At 23.8% G+C, this 25,128-nt stretch overlaps 2 protein-coding genes across 5 annotated transcripts in view; one reads left to right on the top strand and one right to left on the bottom strand.

The window, feature by feature from the left end:
* Window positions 1–2,633: 2,633 nt before the first annotated feature.
* LOC127277575 (adenylate cyclase type 10-like) overlaps window positions 2,634–25,128 on the bottom strand; it is a 45,033-nt gene continuing 22,538 nt past the window's right edge. Inside the window, exons 1-9 of one of the 3 annotated variants that reach the window (XM_051298822.1) lie at window positions 7,582–7,730; window positions 7,130–7,268; window positions 6,858–6,995; window positions 4,754–4,891; window positions 4,014–4,225; window positions 3,739–3,845; window positions 3,525–3,622; window positions 3,157–3,239; window positions 2,634–3,065 (exon numbers count right to left, since the gene is read on the bottom strand). In XM_051298822.1, the coding sequence (XP_051154779.1) occupies window positions 2,883–3,065; window positions 3,157–3,239; window positions 3,525–3,622; window positions 3,739–3,845; window positions 4,014–4,225; window positions 4,754–4,891; window positions 6,858–6,995; window positions 7,130–7,268; window positions 7,582–7,659 (1,176 nt within the window). In that variant the 5' untranslated portion in view covers window positions 7,660–7,730 and the 3' untranslated portion in view covers window positions 2,634–2,882. Of the gene's footprint in view, window positions 3,066–3,156; window positions 3,240–3,524; window positions 3,623–3,738; window positions 3,846–4,013; window positions 4,226–4,753; window positions 4,892–6,857; window positions 6,996–7,129; window positions 7,269–7,581; window positions 7,731–25,128 lie in introns of those variants that run through there. The other 2 variants (XM_051298823.1, XM_051298824.1) reach the window with 2 other exon arrangements.
* LOC127277573 (probable multidrug resistance-associated protein lethal(2)03659) lies at window positions 6,378–19,841 on the top strand. Of its 2 annotated transcripts, XM_051298819.1 has the most exons (11): window positions 6,378–6,518; window positions 9,174–9,455; window positions 10,037–10,285; window positions 11,597–11,852; window positions 12,087–12,418; window positions 12,898–13,100; window positions 15,296–16,673; window positions 17,788–18,002; window positions 18,122–19,200; window positions 19,293–19,403; window positions 19,533–19,841. In XM_051298819.1, exons 2-11 carry the CDS (start codon window positions 9,382–9,384, stop codon window positions 19,587–19,589), a joined length of 3,954 nt encoding a protein of 1,317 aa, XP_051154776.1. In that variant the 5' UTR covers window positions 6,378–6,518; window positions 9,174–9,381; the 3' UTR covers window positions 19,590–19,841. The 2 variants fall into 2 exon arrangements, with proteins under 2 accessions (XP_051154776.1, XP_051154777.1); XM_051298820.1 differs by lacking the exons at window positions 6,378–6,518; window positions 9,174–9,455; window positions 10,037–10,285 and having other exon boundaries at window positions 11,702–11,847.

The following is a 25,128-nucleotide window of genomic DNA, read 5'->3' as shown; positions in this document are numbered from 1 at the left end:
ACGCAAACAAATAATTTATCCATATGTTTCCATGATTTCTTCGGAACCACTTCGTCTGAAAGTAAATCGACATGGATTTTCGAAACCATAATATTATTCGGAAAAATGAGATTTTTTGTTTTTGCTTGCTTTGGCGTTAATGTTAAAAATTTAAGACCACGTGATTGTAGAATTAACATTAGAAATAATTCACACCATTCTATATTGTTTCCACTATTTTTTATTAATAGCCTTATAGAAAAGAGAATTTTTTTTAATGCTTCAGTGAAAAGTAAAATTATATTTTTATTAAATAAAATAAATTTTTTTTTTGAATAAACCTTTCAAGCTGTTGAGGTATGGCATTGACATTAAGAAATTGACACGCAAAGGATGTGAGTGAATTTGATGGTAAATTCTCTAAAATATGTTTTTTTAATTTTTCACTATTCATGATATTTAATTGTACTTGTTGATCGTCTGTATTTTTTGTTTCAATCATTGTCATTGCAAAAATAATGTGAGAAATTTCCATTAATTTTATTAAATACTGCCATGATGTTGTGTCCATAAATTGTACGTTGTCTAATATTATGCACAGCCTTTCATTATTCTGGAGAAGAAATCGATCAGGAACTCTACTTTACCGACTGTAGGTAAGACAGATTTCAACATTACCTACAGTCGGTAATTAATCAATAAAAATTCTACTCCACTGACTGTAGGTAATGTTAATTTCTACATTGCTGACAGTCAGTAATTATTCAATCAGAAACTCTACTTTACTGACAGTAGGTAATACAGAATTCAACATTACCTACAGTCGGTAAATAGCCTCATTATGGTAAAATATGCTAAATTTTACCCTTTTTAAAATTTCTTCAACAATTTCAACTCTCTTAAAATGTCGTTCCAAATCGGTTTCAAAACAATAACGTTTCGATAATGGAAATTTGACTCTCATTAAACTATTAAAATAACAAAAATCATCAGCAATAATTACATTACATAATATATTTATCAAAACTTTTTCTCTCTCCTCAATTGTTTTACATTCCTCACAGTGAAAGATCTGTTTTTAAGAAAATAGATATTAATTATTGTAAAATTAAAAAAAAAAATTTATATTTTTATTTTTGAATAAAAAAAAACCTGTTCTAAAATGTGAAAAATAACTGAATTTGATTTTAATGAAAAAAAATAATTAATATCCAATTCAATTGTTCGTATTTGTCGTGATTTTGCTATTGTCACGTAAACATCGAGAAGTCTTGATTTTCCACTTCTACTCGATCCCTGAAAGAAAAATTAAAAATTTTTTTTACTATAATTGAACAAAATTGTTAATGACATTGTTATTTAAATTAATTGACATTTCGTTATTTTTTTCCTTTTTGTATTAAAAATAAATTTTTATTCAATTATTATTATTATTATTATTATTTTTACCACTAATAAAAGTCCAGCATACTTGCGACTCTGAACATTCATGTCATCAAGAATTTCAGAAAAAATTTCCATTTCTTGAAATCGATCTAGAATTGGATAAATAAAATCAAGAGTCTGCGGGTGTTGAATAAGCAATCCATTTCTAAAAAATGTTTTATAATTATTATTATTATTTATTTTTATTTATTTTTATTACTTTCAGTAATTAGTCAATTAGAATTCTACTTTACCGACTGTTGGCAATTTAGATTTCTACATTCCCCACAGTCGGTAATTAATCAATCAGAAATCTGCCTTACCTATTGTAGTTAATATATATTTTAACATTATTGGCAGTCGGTAATTAGTCAATCAGAATTTTACTTTATCTACTGTAGGTAATGGAGATTTCTAAATTACCGGCAGTAGGTAATTATATATTATTATTAACATATCAATATTTTCGATAATAAAACTTACTGATCACCAATATATTCAAACAAAAATTCTTTTGTTACATTATTTATTATTTTTAATCCTTTTGACTTAAATAATTCCTTTGGCATTTCACTGAACATAATTGTATCAGTATCACAACAAATCTAAAAAAATTTAAATTCGATTTTTCTATAAATTTCCCCATTTTTCAAAAAAATGTTTTAACAATTTTTTATTCTATTGTTTTTTTTCAAAAATTACTTTATTCACTGAAATACATGAAATTTGTGCAGATTTCTCAATTGGACTTCCAATAATTTCAAAATGCCTTCGAGATATATTACCAATTACACTGCAAAAAACTGTACCTATTTATAGAAGAAAAAATATAATAAGGATAGAATAATTTGGTTACTTTTTTTGGCTAAAAAATAATTGAAATTAATAAAAAATAACAATAAAATAAAAAAAATTACTTTTTGTAAAATTTTACTTTATCGACTGTGGGTAATATAGATTTTTACATTACCAGTAGTAGGTAATTAGTAAATATCAAAAACTCTTCTTTACCGACTATGGGTAATATATATTTCTACATTACCGGCAGTCGGTAATTAGTGAATATTAAAAACTCTACTTTACCGACTGTGGGTAATATAGATTTCTACATTACTGGCAGTCAGTAATTAGTAAATATGAGAACTTACTTTTGTAGCTGAAATCAAAATGAAAAAAAAGAAAAATTAATAAATTTTATTGACAGTATTTCACCTGTTGAAACTCCAATGGCAATTTCATGCAAATTTAAATTTGATTTAAGTAAATTTAAAATTTTACGTCCTAAAATTAATCCTAATTTTGCTGTACTGTCGAAACAATCGACGAGTCCAAAAATTATTTCGAAATTTGTAAAATTTTCTTGTAAATTAACGTTTATTATTCCATTATTCTCATCAATAATACTGGATAAAGAAAGAAAATTACTTTTGTTTTAAAAAAATGTTTTTTAATTGTTTTGAATTTAAAAACCATTTTTTTTAAATCAAAAATATATTTTCCTTGAAAAAAATAACAAAACAATACTTTGATATTTGAATGTAACAATCATCAATAAATTTAATTAATTCGAGAACTGAAGATTTAAGTGGATTGACGTTGACAGAAAGAATAGTCACTCTTTTAATTTCTGTTAAATTGTCAAGTGATTGATTATTTTCAATCTGAAATTGTATCAACAATTTAATAATAAAATAACAGTTTTTTTGTTCTATATAAAAAAAAAAATATATTAAATTAAAATTTATTATTTACTTCCTTAACAACAGAATTAATTATAAACAATTTTAATTTATCTCCAATTCCATTCTGAACAGCTTTTGTAATTCCTAATCGACCTGAAAATTTTATTAAATAATATTTTTTCCTTTTTGAAAATTAGTGTAGAGGCTTAAATATGTTATAAACACGGTTAATTATTAAATCTCAATAATGTAGAACTCTACTTTACCGACTGTAGATAATACATATTTCTACATTGCTGGCAGTCGGTAATTAATCAATCGGAAATCTACTTTACCGACTTCGGTAATATAGATTTCCACATTACTGGCAGTCGGTAATCAGTGAATTTTTTTTGCAAAAATAATAGTAAATTTAAAAAAAAATATTTTCTTTTTTACCTGTAAATGGTTTTTGATAATTATTCGCATTTTTGAAATTTCTAAAATTTGGCACAAAATGTGAAAATGTATCTTGAATTAATGTTTTAGGTATCAATCTAAGAGAAATAGAATTAAAATTTTTTTTTAAATCAAATAAATAATATGATTATTATTTGTTTATCAATTATTTTTGAGTAGAAAAAAAAGTTATAAATTATTTATATTATTTTACAAATTAGTTGTAAAGGAAGTTGAAAATTTGGCTTTTTTCCTTGACAATGTGTTGATTTCAAAAGGCATTTTTCTTTTTACAAAATTTTTTGTTCTTCTTCCTATAATCTATAAATAATAATAATAATATTAATAATAATAATAATAATAAAAAATAATAATAATAATAATAATAATAATTAACAACCAGAAAAATGTTTATTGTATATTTTTTTCAAAATTAAATAATTTAAATATTTTATTATTTGTAATAAAAAAAAATTTTCACTTCTTTACTTGAACGCTATTTTCAGCCTTAATAACATATTCATAATTCGAAGGTGCGCAATGTTCCCATGCGTTTGCAGTTAATATTAAATCGCCTGGAGTGCAATTGTTTTTTAAAGATTTCACTTCCATCACTGATGGACCAGCGACTATGATATGTCTACTTTTTTCGTTTCCTATTACTGAAAAAATTATGTGACCTGTCGAAATCACCGTTTTAACTAAAACAGAAAAAAAATAATTTAATTACCGACTGTCATCAATGTAGAAATCTGCATTACCCACAGTCGATAAAGTAGAGCTTCAATTGACTAGTTACCGATTTCCAGCAATGTAGAAATCTGTATTATCCACTGTCGGTAAAGGAGAGTTTTAATTTATTAATCACCAACTGTCGGCAATGCAAAAATCTTTATTACCTACAGTTGGTAAAGTAGAGTTCTGTATTAACGACATTACATAATTTAATCGTTCTTAGAAACGCTTCTGTACTATTTTTTCAAAAATGAAAAAAATTAATTCATTATATAAAATTTTCCGGGTGATTAGGAATTAAAAACTCTGTTTAGAATTAAATTAAAGATAAATTAAAATTGTTTATTTATTAATTTAATACAATTTTATAATATATAATTTAATTTAATGTGAATTAAAATTATTTAATTTTATTTATTTGTAATTTAATTTAATAATTAAAATTTCAAATTATTTGGACAATAAGAAAATGAATGAATGATAAATTTTTTTACCTTTTAAGTTTAATAGCGTTTCATTGTTAACGGATTTTAAAGTCTCATGAATGCTAAGTGAGCAAACAATGATATTTTCAATTAATTGAAATATTAAAATGTTCTTATGAACTTTCCACAAAACTAACAATCCATCTCCTAATGTAGAAATTAGAAAAAATTATATTTCTAAACAAAATATTAATTTTTCTTTTTTTTTTTACAATAATATTATAAATATTTCATGAAAAATTTTATAAATAAAATATGTTTAAATATTTATTACATTAATTATTAATTCATTATTAGAAATTAATTAATTAATACAATATTAATAATTAATTAATTAATACATTATTAATAACTAATTAATTAATATATTATTATTATTATTATTTAATTAATTTATTCATATTGTTTTTTATTATTTATAAGTTAATTTAAAATTATTAATTATTTTGTTTAAAATTGTTTCGAATAATTATTTATTAAATATTTTGTTTCTTATATTTATTAATCTGATTACACAGGCACACAAAAAATAAAAAGTTGTTTGGCCGAGACACTACACTAGTCTATTTTCATGTATTTTTTCACGCTGAATCCGAATCCGAAGTCAGAATTATCAGATTGGCTCTTATTTTTGAGATAAACTCAAAAAACTGCTCAGAAAGAAAAATAAAATCAAAAAGTTAAAAAATTTTTGAATGTCACTGCGACAGTGTAATTCCATGCATTTTTTGTCGCTGAATCCGAAACCAAAGTCAGAATTGTTAGATTTGCTTAAATTTTTGAGATAATTGCAAAAAAACATAAGTAACAAAAAACTCAAAATACTCAAAATCAGTTTTTTGGAATTATCTTCAAAATTTCAGCCAATCTGTCAATTCTGACTTCGAATTCGGATTCAGCGTGAAAAAATACATGAAAATGCACTATCGTAATGTTTCGGCAAAAAAAAATTTCTTTGAGCTAAAATCGCCAAAAACTGATAAAAATTCTGAATTAGGGGCACAGATAATTTTTTTTGCCGAAACACTACGATAGTGCATTTTCATGTATTTTTTCACGCTGAATCCGAATTCGAAGTCAGAATTGGCGGATTTGTTCAAATTTTGAAGATAATTCCAAAAAACTGATTTTGACTATTTTGAGTTTTTTGTTACTTGTGTTTTTTTGCAATTATCTCAAAAATTTGAGTGAATCTAACAATTCTGACTTTGGATTCGGATTCAGCGACAAAAAATACATGGAATTACACTATCGCAGTGACATTCAAAAATTTTTTAACTTTTTGATTTTATTTTTCTTTCTGAGCAGTTTTTTGAGTTTATCTCAAAAATAAGAGCCAATCTGATAATTCTGACTTCGGATTCGGATTCAGCGTGAAAAAATACATGAAAATAGACTAGTGTAGTGTCTCGGCCAAACAACTTTTTATTTTTTGTGTGCCTGTGTTATTAGATATAATATATCAATTCATTCATTAAATGTATCTTAAAATTTTCAAGGCTATATTGTATATGTATTTTGCGTATAATTCAATATTTTGCTCCTTCATACTTTTATATAACTTTATAATTTGTGTTTAGTACAGTCTGAGAATTCGTCTATCATTGACATCTTGCTTACAAATAGTTTTAGTTTAAAAAAAAAGATTTTATTCACAAATTAAATTTGACATCTACTTTTAAGGAATAAAAATATTTTTTTTCTTTTCTATTAATGTGTGTGTTTTTGTAAAAAAAAAAATGATTTGTGCCTTACTATTATTTTTGTTAACATGGTAAGTTTTATTTTTTTATTTATATTTCATTTTTTTTATATTTTATTTTTTTTTTTAATTTATATATTTTTTTTTTAGTTTATATTTTATATTTTGTTTATTTTTTATTTTTTATAAATATTAAATATTTTTTTGAAATTATTTAAACAATTTTTTTATTTAAATAAGAAAAATTTCATAAAATTTTGTACGTTAAAAAAAAATTAATTAAACTTTAAATTTAATTAAAATTAAAATAAATTAATAATTTTCAAATTAAAAAAAAAATTTAATCCTCAAAATTATTACAAAATTATATTATTATAAAAAAAATCTAAATTATTAGTATTAACATCTTACTTGTAAATTTAAGAATATCACCATTATGAAAATTAATTTGTTCAATAATAATGTTTAAATAATTATTGAAAATATTTAAAAATCCAAAACAACCACCATTTTCACCATCAGTGAAATTTTCAATTAATTTAAAAAAATCTTTAAAAAAAAGAAGTATTTTATTTACTTTTTTTTTTTGAAGTAGAATATTAAAATTTTATTATTAACATTGTAAATTTAATATGCATTATAATGTATGAGTAAAATTAAAAAAAAAATGACAATATTCAAACCTGAAATATCAACTAATAATAAAATTCCACTAAATTTACGTAAAATCTTCTTTGTTGGTTCAAATGACATTATAATTTCTTCGGGAACAAAAGTTGCAAGTGTTTTTGTTCGTTTAATTTTAAAATTTTTTTCTATCACCTTAAAAATATGAGAAAATTTTATTTAAACAAAATTATTTTTTATTAAATAATAATAATAATAATAATAATAAAAATAATAACAACTGTTATAATAAATAAAAAATAAATAAAAATAATAATAATAATACCTAATAATAATTAGAAAAAAAAGATTATTTTTCCTAATTATTAATTAATTAATTAATTTATTTATTATTATTCTTATTATAAAAAAAATAATAATAATTAATATTAATAATAAACAAAATGTAAAAATACTACCGCCATGAGGAAGCAATAATTAATTTATTAAAAATATAAATAATTGAAACCTGTGTAAAATTAATTGTTTTTCGATGCAAAAATGAGTTGAATAGTTCTGGATTTAAAATAGTCGTTGAATTATTCATTTTTAATATTTAAAAATTACAAAATCTTGTCCTTAAAGAAAAAATTAATTTATAAATTTTTTTTTATACAGATTGACATTTTATTTTACATATATAATGTCAATGTTAGGATTTTTTTTTTTTGATTTGACAGAAAACTTACTTCATACGCTTTTGAATAATTTTTAAAAACAAATGAATTTAAATAACCCCAATATAAAAATTAAATATATTAATTATAAATATGTAATTAAATAATAATTAATTACGTAATTAATTAGGTAATTAAAAAAGATAATAAATAATTAAATTAATAATAAATAAATAATTAATTAATATAATAATTAATCAATAATTAATTAATTTACTAATTCAATAATTATTAGTTAATTAATTAAATTAATAATTAACAATCAATTAATTAGGTAATTAATTAATAAGTAATAAATAGTTAACTAATTAGGAAAATAATAATTAAGTAATCAGGCAATTAATTCAACTAATAATAATCAATTAACAAAAAGTAAACAAAGTCGGTAATAGATTAAAGTCAGTGCCATCTATTGGATAGTCGGTAAACTAACTTTATTGTTCAGTCGGTAAAACAGATTCAAAATAATTTTTATTTTCACAAAATAAAAAAGGCAAATCATTATCGGCAATACACATTATAGTCAACGCCATCTATTGGGTGGTCGTTAAACCAACTTCCAATGTTCAGTTGGTAAAACAGTTTCCTACCTTATCGGTCTAGTTGTTTTTTCTGTTGAGACTCCTACCTTACCGACTGCTAATAAAGTATAAATCTGCATTACCGACCAAGCAATTACCGATTGCGAATTAAATTTAGTACAATTTTGTTTCTAACTTACCGACTGTTAATAAAGTAGAAAACTGCATTACCGACCGATCAATTACCGGCTGCAAATTAAAATTTTGTTTCCACCTTACCAACTGTTAATAAAGTAGAAATCTGCATTACCGACTGCGAATTAAATTTATTACAATTTTGTTTTGCAGCAAATATTAGTGTTAAATTTTAATTTTACTATATGCAAAAAAAATTTTGTAATAAAATCCTAATTTTTCTAATATAGATTTTTTTTCAAATAAATAAATAAGTAAATAATAAAAATTAAAAAATAAATAAATAATCAAAATGAAGAAATAAAATTATAAAAAGAAACTTTTTTTTGAAAATTAACTTTTTAAAGTAATAATTAAAATAAACAAATTAAATTTATAAAGTCATTGACATTGTCATTGAATATTTTGCAACTTGTCATTATTTAGATATTAGTTTTATGATACTCAATAAAATGGAATATACGCAACATATATATATATATATATATATATATATATATATATATATATATATTCTTTTTTTCATTTTTTTTTTATTCTTTTTTTTCTAACTGTATCTCTTATATTTGACTAACATCCCACTAATAAATCTATTATTTACACGTGATCCATTTGTGTGTGAGTATCGCTCAGTTTAAAATGAGAAATAATTGTTATATATTTTTCAGATGTGTTCGTTGCACAACAGTTTGAAATTACAACTGACATTTTTTTATTTTAATACTGTTAAAAGTTCTTTTTTAATCTAGCAAAAAAAAATTTGAAAAAACAAATTTTTTTTTTGGTGTTAACTTATTTTTTGTTTTTAATTTTTTAATTTATTTATTATTGTCAGTGAAGTGAATTATTTATTATTTGAAAAAAAAATAAAATAAAATGTATCAAAATAAAAAGAATCGTCAGAAAAATCCACAGGAGGGAATTAATCTTTTATCAAAATTAACATTTGCGTAAGTAATTGCAATTTATTGAAATATTTATTTAGAAGAATAAAATTTTTACTTGCAATTTTAATGTAGTAATAATATTTTTTTAATAAATCGTAATTTTAGTATAAAAAATTAATTCAATTTTTTTTCATTATTTTCTATGTATTTTTAATTCAAAATTGAAATATAAAAATAATAATTTTTTTTAAATTTTCTATAAAATAATATTTGAAAATTGCAATTTTAATGCAATAATATGTAAAAATTGAAATTGCAATTTTAGTGTAATAATTTTAAAAAAAATTGAAATTGCAATTTAAAAGAAAAATTTTTAATTTAAAAAATTGCAATTTTATATGTAATGTTGTTTAAAAGTTGCAATTTTATATGTAATATTTTTTTTTAAATTATAATTTAAGTGTTAATAATGTTTAAAAATTGAATTTTGAAATTTTATTAAAAATTATTTTAAATAAATTTTGATGATTGTTTAAAAAATTTAAAATTAATTAAAAATTTTATTTCTAATTATTTTTTTCTTACTAAAATGTGAATTTATTAATTTTTTTTATTTATTTTTTTTTTGTTATTGTTTCTTTTAGATGGGTTATGAAATATTTTCGTGAAGGTTTCAACAGAGATTTATTGGAGGATGATCTCTTTACACCTTTGACAGGTCATTCGAGTTATAATTTAGGTGAACATTTGGATAATGTTTGGCAATCTGAAAGAAAATTTGATAACAAAAAAAAAAGTTATAAACCAAGTATTTGGAAAGCACTTTTTAAATGTTTTGGATTTGAAGTATTTAAAGTAGGATTACTACAATTTTTCTCAGAAGTTGTCATAAGGTATTGTGTAAATTTTTTTATTTTCATTAAAATTTTTTTTTTTTAATTTTTCCAATGTTTTTATTTATTTGTTGATACATAATTGTGATTTAAGGACGGATTCTAAATCCGAATTTGATGTTAGATTCTCAAAATTCAAAATGGCGGTTCCAAAATGGCGACTGAAAAATTAAAAAATCATCAGATTTGCTTCAAAACTTGTCACTCGGAGGCCTTTGTTGTCAATAAATCCGAATTTGAGGTTAGAATTTCAAAATTCAAAATGTCGTTCCAAAATGGCGTCCGAGAATGTTAAAATTTTTCAGATTCACTTAAAATTTGTCAATTAGGGGTTTTTTAGGTTCCTGAATCCGAATTTGAGGTTAGAATTTCAATATCCAATATGGCGGATCCAAAATGGAGTCCGAAAATTATTAAATTGTTCGAATTCGCTTAAAAATTGTTACTTGGGGGTTTTTTGGAGTCACTGATTACGAATCTGATATTAGTTTTTCAAAATTCAAAATGGCGGATCCAAAATGGAGTCCGAAAATTTTTAAATTGTTCGGATTCGCTTAAAAATTGTTACTTGGGAGGTTTTTGGGGTCACTGATTACGAATCTGATATTAGTTTTTCAAAATTCAAAATGGCGGATCTAAAATGGAGTCCGAAAATTTTTAAATTGTTCGGATTCGCTTAAAAATTGTTACTTGGGAGGTTTTTGGGGTCACTGATTACGAATCTGATATTAGTTTTTCAAAATTCAAAATGGCGGATACAAAATGGCTAACGAAAAAAATTTAAAATCGCTTAAATTTGTTTCAAAATCGATATTAGGGGGTTTTTGAGGTCGCTGATCACGAATTTGATGTCAAATTTTCAAAATTCAAGATGGCGTTTTCAAAATGGCGTCAAAAAAAATATAAAAATTGTTCGGATTCGCTTAAAAATTGGCCTTTAAGGATTTTTGAGATCCCTGAATCCAAATTTGAGGTCACTTTTATAAAATTCAAAATGGCGTCCGCAAAATCTAAATATCGCTTAAACTCATTTAAAAATCGTTACTCGGGGGTTTTTAGGGTCGCTGATTACGAATCTGATGTTAGTTTTTCATAATTCAAAATGGCGGATCCAATATGACGTCCGAAAAATTTAAAAATCTCTCAAATTCGTTTGAAAATCGTTACTCGGGGGTTTTTGGGGTCGCTGATTACAAATTTGCTATTATTAAATGCAAAAAACATTCAAAATATGAGAAATTTTTTGTATTTTTGTTTTCTTTTTTGCTTTTTTAAACAAAATAATAATAATAATAAAAATTTGTTTCACAGACTACCGCCACCAATTTTTCTCGCAAAAATGTTAAGCTACTATAATGGTAATAAAAATAATATGTCAACCGATGAGGCATATTATTGGTCGACTGGTTTAATTTTATGCTTTCTTTTATCGGGACCATTTTTTCAACTTGGACTTTTTAAAATGCTTGTACTTGGAATGAAATTTAGAGTTGCATTGTGTGCTCTTATTTACAGAAAATTATTAAGAACATCAAATTCATCGAATACAGAAACTACAGCTGGTCAAGTAATTAAAAAAAAAAACATTTTTTTTTATTTATTACAAAACAATTTAAAAAAAAAAAATTTTAATATATAAAAATTTATTTTGAAGCAAAAAAAAAAATATTTCCCCCAAATTATTAAATCTGGATATTTTTTTTCATAAAAAATTTCTAAAAATTAGAAAAATATATTAAAAAAAAAAAAAAAAAAAAATAGAGGAAAATAAAAAAAAATTTAAATCTCCTTCATTCTTTAGATTGTCAACTATTTAAGTAACGATGTAATGGCCTTGGAATTAATTTTGGTTTGTTTCAATTACTTGTGGATTGGTCCAATAAAGACAATTATAATACTTTATTTAATGTACACGGAAGTTGATTTATCGGCAGTGTTTGGCGTAATATTTTTATTATTACTTGTTCCATTGCAAGGTTCAGTATCAAAATATGTTTCAAAATTAACATTGAAAGCAGCATCAAAGACAGATGAACGTCTTAGAATAATGAATGAAATAATAATGGGCATACAAGTTATTAAAATGTACGCTTGGGAAAAGCCATTTTCTTATCTTGTTAATAAAGCAAGAGAGTAAGTGTTTTAAAATAATAATAATAATTTCACAAATAAATAAATAATATTTTTTTTTATTTATTTATTACATAGGATTAGCGTTATTTTTTTTTGTATAGTTTAATTTTTTTTTCTCTATTTTTATAGTTTCTGGGAAAAATCATTAATTAAAAACTACAAGGTCATTTCCCCCACTCTTTTTATATTTATTTATTTTTTTTTTTTAATTTCACAAAAATATAAATTACGCTAAAAAAAATGCCACTAGTTTAAAATAAAAATATTTATAAAAATGCTAAATAATTTTAATAAAATTAATAACAATTATAATTGTTATAAATAATAAAATTATTATTATTATTATTATTATAAAACGATAATTGATTTTATTATTTATAAACAATTATAATTGTTATTATTATTATAACGGTAAAAAAAAATTTTTTTTAAAAAATAAAAATATTTAATACATATGTTTTTTTTTTTTATTTTCTTAGGCAGGAAGTAAAAGCGATAAGAAATTGTGCCTTTGTGGATATTGTCGTCATGTCATTTCAGTGGTATGCAGCTCGAGTTGGAATTTTCATCACAATTGTCGCTTACGTTTTTCTTGGCAATAAAATCACTGTCGAGAAAGCATTTATGATAACGGCATTTTACAATGAATTAAAAAATTGCATGAATATAATGTTTACATTTGGTTAGTAACAAAAAAAAATTTTAGTTATTTTTTTCTTTTTAGTTTTCCATTAAGCTAAGCATATATATATATTAAACCAAAAAAAAATTTTTTTTATTAAACAAAATTTTTGGCACTAAACTTTATTCAAATATTTGGCATTAAGCTAAAATTTTATTTAGCCAAATATTTGACATTTGGCTAATCTTATATTTGACCAAAATTGGTAGTAAACTAAAAATTTGTATTTAACCTCATTTTTTTATAAAGGTAAACTTTTATTTAAACAAAAATTTCTGTATTAAACTAATCTTTCATTTAATCAAATTTGTCATTACAAATAAATTTTTCATTTAACAAAAATTTTTGTCAATTAAGCCAAAACTTTTATTTAGCTAAATATTGGCTTAATAAAAATTCGGTTAATTAGAAATTTAGCAATATAATAATTCAGTTTCATAACTATTTGGTTAAATGGAATTTAAGCGAAACGAAATTTTCAGCTAAATAAAAATTTTGGCTTAATAAAAATTTGGTTAAATTAAAATTCAGCTAAATAATCATTTATTTTTGTAACTATTTGGCTAAATGAAATTTTCAGCTAAATAAAAATGTTGGTTTAATAAAAATTAGGTTAAATAGAAATTAAGCTAAATAATAATTTAGTTTTGTAACTATTTGTCTAAATGAAATTTGGCTTGACAAAATTTTCAGCTAAATAAAATTTTCAGCTTATAAAAAATTCGGTTAAATAGAAATTAAGTTTTGTAACTAATTGGCTAAATGGAATTTGGCTTGACAAAAATTTTCAGCTAAATAAAAATTTCGCCTGAATAAAAATTAGTTTAAATAGAAATGTAGCTAAATAAAAATTGTTTCACTGTTTATTATGGTAAATAACTACAGCTAAATGAATATTCGGTAAAATAAAATTTTTAGCTAAATAAAAATTCGGTTAAATAGAAATTTAGCTAAATAATAATTTAGTTTTACAACTATTTGGCTAATTAAGAATTTGACGTTACGAAATTTTCAGCTAAATAAACATTTCGGTTAAATAAAAATTCGGTTAAACATAAATTTAGCCAAATATCAATTTATATTTTATAATCATTTGGTTTAAATTAAATGTTGGCGAAACAAAATTTACAGCTAAATAAAAATTTTGGCATAATAAAAAATCAGATAAATAGAAATTTTTGGTGAAAAATTGCTTCATTGTTTAGTATTGTAATTAAATCTACAGCTAAATGAAAAAGTTCAGTGAAAACAAAAATTTCAGCTAAATAAAAATTTTGTTAAATGGAAATTTAGCTAAATATTAATTTAGTTTTACAAGTTTTTGGCTAAATGAAATTTTGACGAAACGAAATTTTTAGCTAAATAGAAATTTTGTCTTTTTAAAAATTTCGGCTAAATAAAAATTCAGTTAAATACAATATTTAGCCAAATATTTATTTAGTTTTATAATTGTTTGGCTAAATTTAATAGTTGTCGTAACAAAATTTCCCGCTAAACAAAAACTTCGGTTAAATAGAAATTTAGCCATATATTAATTCAGTTTTATATAACTATTTGGTTAAATGAAATTTGGCATAACAAAATTTCCAGCTTAAAAGAAATTTCGACTTAATAATAATGTGGTTAAATGGAAATTTAGCTATATATTAATTTAGTTTTACAACTATTTGGCTGAATGAAATTTTGGCGAAACGAAATTTACCGCTAAACAAAAATTTTGGTTAAATAAAACTTTAGTTAAATACAATATTTAGCCAAATATTAATTTAGTTTTATATAACTATTTGGTGAAATGAAATTTGGCATAACAAAATTTCCAGCTTAAATGAAATTTCGGCTTAATAATAATGTGGTTAAATGGAAATTTTGTTAAATGAAAATTTAGCTAAATATTAATTTAGTTTTACAACTTTTTGGCTAAATGAAATTTTGACGGAACGAAATTTTTAGCTAAATAGAAATTTTGTCTTTTTAAAAATTTTGGTTAAATTGAAATTTAGCTAAATAATAATTTAGTTTTACAACTATTTGATTAAATGAATGTTTGGCGTAACAAAATTTCCAGCTAAATAAAAATATTCAGCATAATTGAAATTTAGCTAAATAATTTTTTAAGTGCGTTTTAATTTAAATTTTGTGTAATATATTCAAAAAAATTTTTTTTAAAAAATTCTAATTTAATTTTTCTTTTTTAGCCATGCAACGTCTTGCTCAATCAACAGCATCAATTGAACGTATTCGAACTTATCTTTTAAGTGATGAACTTGGAGAAGAATTACAAGAAATTTCCAACAATAATTTACAAGAAAAATATCCCTCAAACGTTGTTCTTTCATTAAAAAATATTTCAGCCAAATGGTCATCTTCTGATTTACAAGAGTCAAGAAAATATACATTAAATGATATTAATTTTACCGCACTAACTGGTTCGTTAACAGCAATAATTGGTCAAGTTGGCGCTGGTAAATCAAGTCTTCTTCATTTAATAATTGGTGAATTACCAATAAAACAGGGACAATTTCATATTGATGGTAAATTTATGTACGTCAGTCAAGAACCATGGATATTTGCCGCAAGTATTAGACAAAATATTCTTTTTGGTCGTGAAATGAATAAATCGCGTTACAATGATGTAATTAGAGTTTGTCAATTGGAAAGGGATTTAACACTTTTTCAACACAGGGATCAAACAATTATTGGCGAAAAGGGTACAACATTGAGTGGTGGACAACGTGCAAGAATTAGTTTGGCACGCGCTGTCTATGCGGATGTTGATATTTATCTTTTTGATGATCCATTGTCGGCTGTTGATGCACATGTTGGTAGATCGATATTTAAAAATTGTATTTGTCAATTTCTCGATGGTAAAACGAGAATTTTAGTTACACATCAATTGCAATATTTACAGAATGTTGATAATATTTATGTATTAAATAATGGTTACGTTGAAATGAATGGTACTGTTAATGAATTGAAAAATTCAAATCATGAATTTTTATCATTTTTACAAAATGATGACAATAATGAATTAAATATTGTGAATGAAAAAATTGATGAAACTTTAAATCAAAATAATGAGACAATTATTTCTGAGGAGGAACGTGAAGCAATTGCAGAATATACACAAACTGGTAAAGTTTCGAAAAAAGTGTTTTACGATTATTTTAAAGCCGGTGGAAGTATTTGGAGGAGATTATTGGTTTTTTGTTTTATTATTATAATGCCATTGTTGGTTATTGTTGGTGATTATTTTGTTACATATTGGATAACAATATTGGAGGAGAATGATAGAAGGAAAGAATTGAATGGTACTGATTTTGGAAATAGTGAAACAATGGGAGAAATAACAGAAGGAAAGAAAGAAGAAATTGACAATAATGATGATGTTTGGTTTGTTTATGTTTATTTGGGATTAATTTTAGCGACTGTTGTTGCGGTTTATATGAAGTATTTTATGTTTATGTCAATGTGCTTGAAGGCGTCGAAAAATCTACATGCTTCTGTTTTTTCGAATATCACTAGAACAACGATGACGTTTTTTCATAATAATCCATCGGGAAGAATTATGAATAGGTGAGTTGGGGTTTTTTAATTTTGATAATAGTTTTACGATGCTACATTTTTTTTTTTTTTTTTGATGATTTAGTGTTGATGAAGTTTTTAGAGATGCTGTTTTTGTAGGTGCCTTTGGAAATTATGTTATGCAGATGCTTTCGCTGATTTTATTTTCCAAATGCTTCCGGAGATTTTGTTTTGTAGGTACCTTTGGAAATTATGTTCCGCAGATGCTTGTGGAGATTTTTTTTTACAGATTCTTTCGGAGATTATGTTTAGCAGATGTTTTAGAAGATTATGCTTTGCAGATGCTTTTAGAAATAATTTTAGATTCCTCTAGTGATGTTCTTCAAGAAATTGTAGAAACATTTTTAGGATATTTTACAGATGATTTTGTAGAGGATGTTATGGATGATTTTCAAAATGCTTTAGCAGTGCTTTGGAAATGCTATAAAAATGCTTCAAAATTACAGATGATTTTAAGAATACTTTGGAGTGGCTTTAGTAGATGATGGTACTGATGATTTTAGGAATGCTTTGAAGATGCTTTGGAGATCCTTTAGCTAAGAATGGTACTGATGATTTTAGAAATGCTCTGTAGATGCTTTTGCAGATGTTGGTACAATGATTTTAGGAATGCTTTGGAGATGTAATTGTACAGATGATTTTACTGATGCTTTGCAGCTGCTTTAAAATTAGGTTTTAAGTACTTTGAACAGAAGGTTTTGCAGATAATAGTTTTGATGATTTTAGAAATGCTTCGGAGATGTAAAAGTACAAGTGATTTTAGGGATGCTTTGTAGCTTTAGCAGATGATGGTACTGATGATTTTCGAAATGCTTTGGAAATGCATTTGCAGATTTTGATAATACAGATGATTTTTGGAATGCTTATCAATTAAGTTTCAAATACTTTGAACAGTTGCTTTTGCCGCTAAAAATACAAATGATTTTAGTAGTGTTTTGCAGATTCTTTGGAATTAGGTTTTATAAACTATAAACAAATGCTTCTGCAGATGAAGCTACAGATAATTTTAGCGATGCTTTAGGGTTTCAAATACTTTAAACCTACTTTTGTAGATGATAGTAAAATTGAAATTAAAACCAATCTTGTAAATTTTTTGTTACATCAGGTTCTCCAAAGACATGGGCATAATGGACAAATTACTTCCCCAAGCACTAAACGATGTGTCATCATTTTTCACCTACATGATGGGAATTGCAATCATGACAGTTGTAATAAACTACTGGATGTTAATACCCCTAATTATTTCACTTATTTTTCTCACAATGTTAAAGGAAATTTACTGGCGTACAAGTCGCAGCGTTAAGAGACTCGAAGGATTAAGTAAGTCCTCTAAAATAATCATTTCATTACAACTAATTTAATTCTTGAAATTAATTGGTAATTTTTGTACTGTTTCAATTTATTCATTGTATTAACTGTTACGAATTTAATTTTTTCAGCTAAATCACCAATGTTCAGTCATTTAAATGCAACAATCCAAGGAATAACAACAATAAGAGCCTTCAAAGCAGAAAATTTAATGATCAAAGAATTTGACGAGAGTCAAGATTTAAATTCATCAGCGTGGCTTCTATTTGCAGCATGTGGTCGTGCATTTGCATATTACGTTGAAATATTGTGTACAATTTATTTAGCAGTTATTATCTATATTTTTCTTTTATTTAAAGATATGAGTTCAGCGGGTGACGTTGCATTAATTATAACACAAACAATATCAATGACAATTTTGGTACAATGGTGTATGTTTCAAGTTGTTGAAGTACAAACAAATATGACATGCGTTGAACGTATTTTGGATTATAATAAAATTCCCCAAGAACCGCCATTTGACAGTGATCCAAAAGTAAAACCAAAAAAAGAATGGCCTGAATATGGAAAAATTGAATTTAAAAATGTTTCATTAAATTACAATGATAGTGATAAAGCGGTATTAAAGAATTTATCATTTTTGGTGGAATCAAAGGAGAAAATTGGTATTGTTGGACGTACTGGTGCTGGTAAATCATCAATGATTGTTGCATTATTTCGTTTAGCAAATTTAGAGGGTGAAATTAAAATTGATGATATTTCTATTGAAACATTGGGATTACATGATTTACGTTCAAAAATTAGTATTATACCACAGGAACCATTATTATTTGCCGGTACATTGCGCGCTAATCTCGATCCATTTGATGAATATTCTGATGATGAATTATGGCAATCTTTAGCTGAAGTTGAATTAAAAAATTATGTACAGGATATGATTTCGGGTCTATATGGTAAAGTAACGGATGGTGGGGCAAATTTTAGTATTGGACAAAGGCAATTGTTGTGTTTGGCAAGGGCAATTGTGAGAAAGAATAAAATTTTGGTACTTGATGAAGCAACAGCGAATGTTGATCCACAAACTGATAATTTAATACAAAAAACAATTAGAAGTCGATTTCAAAATTGTACAATTTTAATTGTTGCACATAGACTGAATACTGTTATGGATTGTGATAGATTTATTGTTATGGATGCTGGTGAAATAGTGGTAAGGGATTTAAAAAAATTTTTGTAATAATTTTTCAAAAATTTTTGATTGAAAAATTAAAAAAAAATTTTTCTTTTTTTTTATCCCTATAGGAATTTGATCATCCACATTTGTTGCTACAAAAGGAAAATGGCTATCTACAAGAAATGGTTCGACAATGCGGAAGTGAGACATCATCTTCATTGAGAACAATAGCGGAAGTGGTAAAAATTAATTTATTATTTTTCATAAATTTTTGGAAAAACAAAAATTTTTTGTTAAAAATTCAAATTTACTATACAAATTAAAAAAATGCAATTGTAGATTATAAAAATTTTATTTTTTCCTTACAGAGTTATCAAAAACGAAGAAAGTACCTGAATTCCAAAGAAGAAAAAATTGAAACATAACTATAGTGGAAAATTAGGCAAAATATTTTTTTTTTTTTTTTTTTTTTAAGTATCTTGTAGTACATTAAATTTTAATTATCTAATTAATAATATTTTTAATAATTGTTAATAATTTTATAAAAAATTTTATTTATTTAACTATAATGTAATTTTTACTATATGTAAATTGTGAATGCAAAAATTATATTTTAAAAAGCGAAATAAAACGATTATTTGTAAATAGTAAAATAAAAATAATTTTAATAAAAAAAAAAAAAATGTAAAAAGAAATAATTTATTTTAAGTTCAGTCCCTGAATCTGAATTTGATGTCTGTTTTTCGAAATTCAAAATGGCGGATCCAAAATGGCGATTGAAAAAAATCTAAAAATCACTCAAATTCGTTTAAAAATCGTTACTCAGGGATTTTTGGGGTCACTGATTACGAATCTGATATTAGTTTTTCAAAATCCAAAATGGCGGATCCAAAATAGCTAACGAAAAAATTTTAAAATCCCTTAAATTTGTTTCAAAATCGTTATTCGGGGGTTTTTGAGATCGCTGATTACGAATTTGATGTCAAATTTTCAAAATTCAAAATGGCCGATCCAAAATGGCGTCAGAAAAATTTAAAAATTGTTCGGATTCACTTAAAAATTAGCATCTAGGGGTTTTTGAGGTTTCTAAATCCAAATTTGAGGTCAAATTTTCAAAACTCAAAATGGCGAATCCAAAATGGCGTCTGAAAATGTAAAAATTGTTCGAATTCGTTTAAAAATTATAACTTAGGGGTTTTTGAGGTCACTGAATTCAAATTTGAGGTCAGATTTTCAAAATTCAAAATGTCGAATCAAAAATGGCAAAAGAAAATTTAAAAATTGTTTAGATTTGTTTAAAAATCATTACTCGGCGGTTTTTGGGGTCGCTGATTACGAATCTGATGTTAGTTTTTCAAAATTCAAAATGGCGGATCCAAAATGGCGACCAAAAATCTAAAAAAATGCACAGATTTGTTTAAAAATCATTACTTGGGGGGATTTTGGGGTCTCTAATTAGGAATTTGATGTCAGTTTTACAAAATTCAAAATGGCGGATCCAAAATGGCGTCTGGAAAAATTAAAAAATTGTTTAAATTCGTTTAAAAATTGTTGCTTGGGGGTTTTTGGGGTCGCTGATTACGAATCTGATGTTAGTTTTTCAAAATTCAAAATGGCGGATCCAAAATGGCGACCAAAAATCTAAAAAATGCACAGATTTGTTTAAAAATCATTACTTGGGGGGATTTTGGGGTCTCTAATTAGGAATTTGATGTCAGTTTTACAAAATTCAAAATGGCGGATCCAAAATGGCGTCTGGAAAAAATTTAAAAATTGTTTAAATTCGTTTAAAAATTGTTGCTTGGGGGTTTTTAGGATCGCTGATTACGAATTTTAGGCTATTTTTTCGAAATTCAAAATGGCGGAACCAAAATGGCTTTCGAAAATTCTAAAAATTGCTCAAAATCGTTTCAAAATGGTTCCTAGGGAATTTTCAAGGTCGCTGATGACGAATTTGATGTCTGTTTTTCGAAATTCAAAATGGCGGATCCATAATGGCGACAAAAAAAAATCTAAAAAATGCTCAGATTCGTTTAAAAATCGTTACTCTTGGGTTTTTGGGGTCGCTAATTACGAATTTGAGGTTATTTTTTCGAAATTCAAAATGTCGGCAAAAAACTAAAAATTCTCTTTTACTTTATCAATGGCATTATAATAGCACTTCAGGTTTTTGAAGAAATTGAAATTTAATGACTTAAACAAATATAAGATTATTTTTGATTACTATAATAAACTGATTATAATCTTGTAGTGGATCTTTACATATATATATAACTTTTTTTTTTTTTAATGAAATGTGTCAATCAATATTAATTTGAATGAGATTAATAGGAATGTGAAAAACATTTAAATAAATGTAAAACAATTTTTTTTTTTTGTAATTATTTTTTATATAAAAAATTTATATTAATTTATTATAATTTATATTTTTTATAAAAAAAATTTGGAAAAAAAAAATTTTTTTAAAAACATTTTTCCGAAAAAAAACGAGGAAAAATTGTTTGTCGTCACTTATATTACACGTGTCTATAAGTGAGATTAAAGAAATTGTCACATTAATATTTACATTTTATTTGTTTCCCATTGAGTTTAAGATAAGAATATATATATATACATATATATGTGTGTGAGAAAAATTTCCTTAGTTAACTTTGAAAATATAAGAAGAGTATATATATAATAATAATATCGTTAACTATTTTAATGACTTTCATTTAAAAAAAATTTTTTTTTTCTTATGTGTAAGTGTTTGTGTACATAATAAAACTTCTAAATTACACAATAATTGAGAATAGAAATTAAAGAGATAGACATTTTGAGATAGAATTGATAAGAGAATTTTTAAGATTTCTTCCTTATTGATACAGTATTAACTACCGTGTGAGAGATGCGAGAATATTTCGTATTCTTAGATTTTTATATTTTGCTTCTTTTTTTTAATAAATAATAAATGCCTATAAATTATTTTTATTATTATTTATTTATTAAACAAAAATTATTATATTATATTATATTATATTATATTATATTATATTATATTATATTATATTATATTATATTATATTATATTATATTATAGAATATTATATTATAGAATATTATATTATATTATATTATATTATATTATATTATATTATATTATATTATATTATATTATATTATATTATAGAATATTATATTATAGAATAAATTTTTTTTTGTATGGAAATATATTTTTTTTCGAATTAATCAGAGAAATGATATCATGTAATTTCCATCACGAACCGACTGCGAATAAGGCAGATTGAATCATAACATTACAATTAAAGATTAATTGTTTCAATTGAAAGCTGACATTTGTCCATTTATGGCAATTACAATGTATGTTTATTATGTTACTACATAGTTATTTGTCCAGGAATATTTCTTTTTACTTTCTTAAAAAATTATTATTATCATTATTTTTATTATTATTATTATTATTTTTATTATTATTATTATTATTATTATTATTATTATTATTATTATTATTATTATTATTATATTCAGTAAATAATTTCATGTTTTTAATAAATATTTTTATAATTTCAAATAAATAAATAAATAATAATAAAAATAGTAGATAATAATAATATTAAGAATAACAATAATTATAAATAATACTAAGTGATCATAAAATTTAACAAGATTTATTTTCCATTTTCTTTTTTCAATCATTTATGAATTAGCCATAAAATCACAATTAATAAATACTTATCAGATAATCGATTTATGATATTATTTCACACACACACACACACACACACACACACAATAATAATAACAATAGTAATAATAATATTTTCTAAATATAACTTTGTATCTTTTATATAAAAAAAAGAGAAAAAAATTTTCTCTGTTATTTTTAACAAAGTAGAAAATATAACTTTTCTTATTGTCATTTTTTAATTAGTGAAGCATGCCTAAGAATTTTTTTTTTTTTTTTTTTTTTTTTTTTTTTTTGAGTATACAATTTAAATTTTTATTAACAAAAAAACAATTGTTTTATGTTTCACTAAAAAATACACCCAAAAAACAAAAAGTATAGTAAACTAAAGTGTAGTGAATAAAATGCATTGAAGTGTACAGAAGTGAAGTGTATTAAACTGAAGTGTACTGAAATATAATAAAGTGTAATGTATTAAAGTGTATTCAAGTGTATAGTGTGAAATGTATTGGTGATGTGAATCAAAATTGAAGTGTAGTGAACTGTAATGTAATGAAGTGAAATGTAGTGAAGAATATCAAAGTGTAATGTAATGTAGTGAAATGTATTGATGTGTAGTGAAGTTTATCAAAGTGAATTGAAGTGAACTGAAGTATATTAAATTGAAATGTAGTGAAGTGTAATGCAGTGAAGTGTAATGTAGTGAAGAGTATCAAACGGTAATGTAAAGTAGTGAAGTGTAGTGAAGTTTATGAAAGTGTAATGTAATGTAGTGAAGTGTATTAAAGTGAATTGAAGTGAATTGAAGTGAACTAAAGTGAAATGTATTAAATTGAAGTGTAGTGAAGTGCAATACAATGAAATGAAATGTAGTGAAGTGTAATGTAATGAAGTGTATCAAAGTGTAATATAATGTAGTGAAGAGTATTGAACTGAAGTGTATTGAAGTGTAGTAAAGTGAAACGTATTGACGAGAATTAAAATCTGTTAAAGACAAATAAAGTGTAGTGTAGTGAATTCCAGTTAATTTTAATAAAAATGGGATGTATTGAAGTGTAATGTATTGAAGTGTGTTGATGTTATATGAAGTATGGAGTATTCTACTCAAATGTATTCAAGTATAGTATATTGTGAAATATATTAAATTGAAATGAAGAGCAGTAAACTGAAGTGTAGTGAAATATAATTGTATTGAATTGAAGTGTGTTAAAAAAAATAAAGTGTAGTGAATTCCAGTGAAATTTATGAAACTAAAGTGTATAAAAGCGTAATCTATTGAAGTGTATTCAAGTGTAGTATAGTGTAAAATGTATTGAAGTGAGATGAAGTGAGTGTATTAAATTAAAATGTAGTAAAGTGCAATGTAATGAAGTGAATGTAGTGAAATGTATCAAAGTATAATGTAATGTAGTGAAATATATTAAAATTTATTGAAGTGAAGTGAATTAAAGTAAAGTGTATTGAACTGAAGTGAAGTGAAGTGTAGTAACGTAAAGTGTATTGAAGTGAAGTTTAATGTAATGAAGTGTAATAAAGTTAAGTGTATTAAATTGAAAAGTAGTGAAGTTAAATATAGTGAAGTGTATTGCATTAAAGTGTATTTAATTGAAATGAAGTGAAGTTTAATTCAATGAAGTAAAATGTAGTTAAGTGTATTAAATTGCAGTATAATGAAGCGTAATGTAATGAAGTGAAATTTAGTGAAGTGTATTAAAGTCCAATGTAATGTAGTGAAGTGTATTAAAGTGAAGTGTATTAAAGTGAAGTGTATTAAACTGAGGTGTATTGAAGTGTAATGTATTGATGTTATTTAAAATATGTTAAAGACAAATATAAGGGTTTTGAACTATAGTAAATTCCAGTGAAGTTTATTAAGATGAAGTGTATAAAGTGTTACGTATCAAAGTGTCTTAAAGTAAAATGAAGTGTGGTGTATTGAAGTTTATAGAATTCAAGTGTATTCAAGTATAGTATAATGTAAAGTGTATTAAAGTGAGAAGAAGTGTAGTCAACCTAACTATAGTGAAGTGAAATGCATGGTAGGGAAGTGTATTATACTGAAGTGTATTGAAATGTAGTGAAATATAATTGAAGTATTAGAGAATATTGAAGGTTATTGAAGTGTGTTGAAGTGTGTTGAAGTGAAATGAAGTGTATTGAAGTGTGTTGAAGTGAAATGAAGTGTATTGAAGTGAAATGAAGTGTACTACAGTAATAATAATAGTAAAATAACAGTAATAAAATGAATGAAAGAAAAATTTTTTAGACACAAAAAATGA

This window comes from Leptopilina boulardi, unplaced genomic scaffold (assembly GCF_019393585.1).
Source record: "Leptopilina boulardi isolate dan_hultmark-lab unplaced genomic scaffold, ZJU_Lbou_2.1 LbouV2_169, whole genome shotgun sequence".
Classification (NCBI taxonomy): Eukaryota; Metazoa; Arthropoda; class Insecta; order Hymenoptera; family Figitidae; genus Leptopilina; species Leptopilina boulardi.
Note: the sequence above shows the minus strand (reverse complement) of the source record. Positions and strands in the feature narration are given on the sequence as shown.